This window comes from Camelina sativa, chromosome 19 (genome assembly GCF_030686135.1).
Source record: "Camelina sativa cultivar CO46 ecotype springtype chromosome 19, ASM3068613v1".
Taxonomy (NCBI): domain Eukaryota; kingdom Viridiplantae; phylum Streptophyta; class Magnoliopsida; order Brassicales; family Brassicaceae; genus Camelina; species Camelina sativa.
Window position 1 is genome coordinate 23413348 of NC_141898.1, and position 6163 is coordinate 23419510.

The following is a 6163-nucleotide window of genomic DNA, read 5'->3' on the forward strand; positions in this document are numbered from 1 at the left end:
TGATGCTTAAAACTGTGTTTTATATAATGGGACGGGCAACACTGCTTTGATAGCTCTATTATAAACGCAACAACCAACTAACGATATTTACAATTTACAACTATGCTAATAAACAAGAAATTTTACAAATTGGAACTGTATTATTAAAATTAGAAAATACATAATAAATCAAAATTTATCATATGAAAAAAAACATTATCCTGCAGTATACTGCGGGGTCAGACCTAGTAAAGCGTCAAAAACCATATCATCTACCCAACTAAAGTGATCAAAAGAAAAAGTGATCACTAACTCATACCCTGCAAAATAAAGAAAAAGGGGAACAAATCTGACAGAAACATAGCTAGTGATACAAACAAGTAACCTTTCTTCTTCTTCACAGCAAATCGGCCACGTTTTCAGGCAGCTCCTCAACGTCCACATTGTACAATTTCTGAATATCAAACAGCATTGTTTCATCGTCAACAGTCACAAAGTTAATTGTAACACCCTTTCTCCCGATCTTTCCAGTACTCCTTCCGATACGGTGAAGGTAATTCTCCGGCTTAGTTGGGAGGTCATAATTTATGACCAGAGAGACTTTCTGGAGCACATCAATACCACGATCCAAGAGATCGGTTGTGACGAGAATAGCAGATGAAAAAGACCTGAATTCTCTCATGATGATGTCTCTTGTGTTTTGGTCCATGTCTTTATGAGTTGCTGAGACTGTGTGGTCACGGCTTCTCAATCTGTCTGTGAGCCAGTCAACCTTTCGACGACTGTTGACGTAGGTGACAGTCTTGGTGACATCTAGAGTCTCACAAAGATCAAAGAAAGTCTCGAGCTTCCACTCTTCCTTCTCCACGTTCACGTAGAATTGCTTGATACCTTCAAGTGTGAGCTCATCACGTTTCACCAAGATTGACACTGGTTTGCTCATGAACTTCCTTGTGATATTAAGAGCTTCTGGTGGCATCGTTTCTGAGAATACTCCAACCTGAGTCTTAGGTGGGAGAAACTGGAATATGTCATAGATCTGCAAATTCCACCAGAAAAACACAACATATATAACCAAGTCAGATTGATCGATCACATGAGTTGGTATAATAACAACGTAACCATACTATATCTATAATCAAACTTGGTAAAGGTAAAGATCACAAACCTGATCCCTGCAACCATGGGAGAGCATTTCATCAGCATCATCAAGGACAAACATCGTGATGTCGTCAGAAGGAAGAGATTTTCTTCGAAACAGGTCAAACACACGACCAGGAGTTCCAATTACAACATGAACACCAGCCTTGACGATGTGCAGATCCTCACGGGTTCTAGCTCCACCAAGACAGACGTGAACCTTGACGCCAAGGTAATCACCGAGGGCAGGCATGACCTTGTCAATCTGCTGAGCATGCCCTCTGGTGGGAGCCAAAACGAGAGCCTGGCACTGAGCAAGGGTATAATCAAGCTGCTGCAAGATGCCAGAGCAGAAAGTGACGTATTTTTTTCAGTTCCAGACTCTGCCTGGTGGATCACATCAAGACCCTTGCAGAAGGGTACAATTCCTCTTTGCTGAACAGCACAAGGCTTTTCGAAACCGTAAGCATAGATACCCTTAAGAAGATTCTCTTGCAACCCCATGGCATCAAAGCTCTCATGGTCCTCATCATATGAGGTGAAGAACTCATCATCCTGTCCCTCGACTACTTCATTCAGCCTCTGGTCAAACTGATGCGTATCGTCAAGTTGTCTACCTTCTGGAGCAGATCTTGCCATACTGGAGCAGCTTAAGTAGATGTCTCTCTCTTTTTTTTTTTTTTTTTTTTTACCACCACTATTTCTAGACATATTTTTGATCAATTCATTTCTGACCGAGTTTATGCTCAAAAGTGGACGATTTCTTCTAGTAGTGGTATGCCATTTAATAATAATTTAAGATTGACTCAATCATAATTTGGAATCTAATCAGGCCAAGAATATTTGGATGAAAGATGACGATGAGAATGAGTTTGTTCGTGTAGAACCGAAATCTGGATTAGGATTTTGCAACTTTTGATGAAAGCAAGATTTAAAAATGCAGTTGAATTAATCTGATATTCTAATGAATGAAACGTTCTGTGTGCTGCTGTTCTTTACACGAAATGATCCAGTCGATGTTTGGTTACACGGCTATGATGGGAACCAAACATCGACCAAGTCAAAGATGACGGGTTAATTAATGGTTAGAAAACTTCATTATCTTCAACGTGGATCCGTCCTTGTAAATTGATTACAGCACGTAATGATATTTTAGTTTTCAAGTGTCTTGTTCAATTTTATATAAAAAAAAAAAAAAAATTATAGTTGTAAACTTGTAATCTATAAATACTGTACAACATCGCTGGCATCGGATTCTCCGAGTTAATAACGTAATTGTAGCTTCCATCTACTGCCAAATAAGAGCGAAACAGCCTGTAAACTCTTTTGTCTTATTGTACAAAATATATTTCAATTCACTAATAACAGCCTGTTTAATTGTTGTATTTGGAGTACATATTTAGTTTAGGGAGAAGTCAGCCATAATTTTTAATCACTTATTTCTTTGGGTCATTGTAAAATATATAAATTGAAGAATATCGTGGCCTCGTGGGTCTGTTCACATATACTCATATAGACAGTCTGGAGACATGTTCTGGAGGAAGACTTATTATTTTGTCACCAGTTGCATATAAAATAAAATTATATTTGGGTCATTCTTAAGAATATAAACAGTTACTTGTGTTTGCCCGCACCCATATAAATATGTACACTCAAATTTGTATCAATAACAATCAAAAGAAGAAAAAAAAAACAATCCAAAATAAGCTAAAGAGAAAAAATAATAATCATGTCTTATGGCCAAGAGGAAGAGGTGGTATGCCATCTCTCATCCAGCTCATCCTCACACCCTCTCTCCCCGATACGGTCATGCGGCTTGTTTTACGTGTGAAAGAGATGAGTATAATCGTCTTTTCTATTATTGTACCACATGTAAAGTGGAGATCCACAGTGATTGTAATCAACTGCTATGGAAGATGAGACATCCTTATCACCCACAACATCCTCTTATCATGAGTATAGAACGTAGAACCGGAATCATGCGTAGCTCCCGCTCCCATTGCGATGACAACGATGAAGATAATTCCTTCGCCCGCTCCGGTGTCATACCACCCTGCACATGGTGTGGAGAAGAATTGTTTGAAAAAACTTCATACTACGGATCTAGTTTCTACCGATGTTCTCTCTGTGACTTTGGTTTGTGTACCACTTGTGCCAAAAAGTACCCACTTCCTACTATCTCTAATCCAAAAAGCCATCACCACTCACTAACTTTCCTTCCTCGACCACTTTTGCTTCCATGTGATGCTTGTGGGTTGGTAGAAAGATCAGACCCAAGTTATGTTTGTTTTCAATGTAACTATGTGGTCCATAAGACTTGTATCAACTTACCACGCGTCATAAAACTCACCCGTCACTCTCATCGTCTTTCTTACACTCCTTTTCTCCCACCCCAAATTATATATTCGTGTCGTCTTTGCTACAAAACAATTGACAACAAGTATGGGCAATATTCTTGCAACGATGATTGTTGCTCTTATGTAATCCATTCAAAATGTGCAACTCATCGGACAATATGGGATGGGAGAGAACTCGAATGGGAGCCCGAAGAACTTGGCGAAACTGAAGATGTTGCGCCATTCAAGATTGTTGGTGATGATTTGATCAAGTATTTTTGTCATGAACATAATCTAAAGCTTGAGAAGTACAATGGTGTTCGAGAAAAGGACAAACAATGGCGTGCATCCTTCATATCGACTCCCGCAATTTCTACAACTGCATGCAATGCGATTTTTTTCTACACGAGGTATGCGCAAATCTTCCTCGAAAGTTAGATCATGCATTGCATCAACATCCTCTTTTCCTTGACCCGATTCCTCCAACAAAGTCCAATTTCTTGAAATGTGTGGCGTGTTCTCGAGCGTTCGCTGGTTTCAGTTATAAGTGCGCTTGTAAGGGTAGCTGCAGAAGGTTTCAGGTAGATGTTAGATGCATCTTAGTTGCTAAATTTTTCACCCACAAAAGTCATGAACATCCCTTATTTATCCCCATTTCTACTGTGGACAAAAAGGCTTTATGTGGGGCTTGCAAGACCACAGGTGCTGATTTCTATCTACAGTATACTCTATGTGATTTTTCTTTATGTTATAAGTGCGCCACCGTTCAAGATAAGCTACACTACAAATACGATGCACTTCTACTCTCCCTTTGCTATGGAGAAGCCTCAAATAAAACATATTGGTGCGAAGTATGTGAGGGAAAACTAGATTCAAGCAAATGGTTCTATACATGTAACAAATCTTACATCAATATCCACCTTAATTGTGTATTTGGATCCGCTGCTTATATGACGTCAGGCTACACGTTTTATAACTACCATGTGACGGTGAAAGTTCTATACAATAACTGTAACACTCGACCGATTTGTGGTCGATGTGACAGTCGTTGCTCGAGTTATGTATACTGAAAGTCGTCTGATGGGACGAATTTTATGTTCTAATGATTGTCTGGGACTATTTATTCGGTAACCTTGTTAACTTCTTTTGTGCAGTATTGGACATGTGTATGTACTTTGAAACTTGTATTCCCACTATGTACTCTTAAAGAATAAGAACCTTTTCAAGTTGACAGTTCAGTTGCATGCAATATCATTACAAAATCTTGTGTTAATTATAAAACTGAATCTGGATTGGTTCAAATTGTTCTAAGATAATAGGATACCCCATTTATTTTTTATTCCGAAGCTTAATACTTTGTTTTTTTAAATTGGAAGAAAAATACCTCATCTAATTTTCATTGATTTAAAAATACTTGGTCTTTAAATTTTTGGTAGATTCTAACCCGTGAATTAAGCGTCGTTAACGGACGTTATAGATCATTTAACGGGTGTTACAGTCTAACCACACGAACTTTTATAGATATATACAACAAGGTAAGGCTAATTAGATGATTTATTGTTCTAGTGTAGTGGTTCAAAGTGAGTTGGGTACATCTCGACACCAGGGTTCGGCGGGTTCGAGAGACACCAAACCGCTGAGGTTTTTTTTTTCTTTTAATTTTTTTTTTCTCTTTCTCCTTCAGAAGAATCTGTTGGATCTGTGAAAGAAATTGTTTGGATTTTGTGGAATTGTCTTCTTCTTCTTTGTCTATCAATACTGACCAACAACAACTCTCTGATCTCTTTTGAGATATTCCGTAATCAGATCTGACGAATCCGAACAGATTTTCAATTTTTTTATTTGGAATCTGAAGTATCAACGAACTCTCCCCAATCATCATCCTTACTGTTGTTTGTAGTGAATACATCGGCAGTTGGCTAAGGAAGAAGAAAAAAATTGATGTCGTTAGATCGGGAAAACCATTGTAATAGATGGATTTAAAAACTTCAGTTTTAGTCGGCCACCATCAATGTCGTAAGGGTTTCGATTAGTAAAGAAGATGACTTAACAATTATGATTTTACCAGTGGCTTCGAACATGTATTCTAAAGGATTTACCAAAACACATTATACCACCAGACCATACCAATATATTCGGAACAAAGTGTATCCAAAATATATATATCTGTACATATACATGTGGTTAGACTTTAACGTCCATTCAATGATCTGTAACGTCCATTAACGACGGTTAAGTCACGGGTTGGAATCTACCAAAAATTTAAAGACTACGTATTTTAAAACCAATAAAAATTAGATGAAGTATTTTTCTTCCAATTTAAAAAGACGAGGTATTAAACTTCCAAATAAAAAATAAATGAGGTATTTTTAGACTTTTTTCCCAAGAAGCAATAACAAAAACAAACTAATGTCAAGTTGGAAGCATGAAAAAGGCTATAACAAAAAAAAAACTTGAAAAAGGCACTTTCAAAAATGTTACCAATCATCCTATACCATAAGTACCTTAAAGAATGAACTTTCACACCCTAAAATTTCTCACATTGTCAATCATTATTTCGTTCCACGTCCAAAGTCTTAACTCTTAAGAACATGGCAGCTTGCTAAGAAGAACCTAACGACACCACAAAAGTAAATTTGAAGTACAAAAGTAAATGTAAAGGTGGCTCCTTTTCACGAATCAAAGAGACTGATCAAGTTGCGATGGTG

The 6163-nt window shown here is 37.6% G+C and overlaps 1 protein-coding gene and 1 pseudogene across 1 annotated transcript; one reads left to right on the forward strand and one right to left on the reverse strand.

Annotated features, from left to right (window-relative positions):
• Positions 1-120: 120 nt before the first annotated feature.
• Positions 121-2097, reverse strand: LOC104768147 (eukaryotic initiation factor 4A-6-like). The gene is made up of 2 exons (XM_010492075.2): positions 1148-2097; positions 121-1018 (listed from the first exon to the last, which is right to left on the reverse strand). The coding sequence occupies exons 1-2, from the start codon at positions 1370-1372 to the stop codon at positions 377-379; spliced, it is 867 nt and encodes a 288-aa protein (XP_010490377.2). The 5' UTR covers positions 1373-2097; the 3' UTR covers positions 121-376.
• A 681-nt stretch (positions 2098-2778) lies between these two features.
• LOC109130924 (uncharacterized) lies at positions 2779-4688 on the forward strand (annotated as a pseudogene).
• The last annotated feature ends 1475 nt before the right edge of the window (positions 4689-6163 follow it).

Excerpts from the sequence above, each read along its gene's own strand:
- LOC104768147 (XM_010492075.2), bottom strand. The coding sequence starts at position 1,372 with ATGCCTGCCCTCGGTGATTACCTTGGCGTCAAGGTTCACGTCTGTCTT. Across the intron at positions 1,019-1,147 it reads CCCATGGTTGCAGGGATCAG|ATCTATGACATATTCCAGTT; the intron begins GTTTGTGATCTT and ends TGGAATTTGCAG.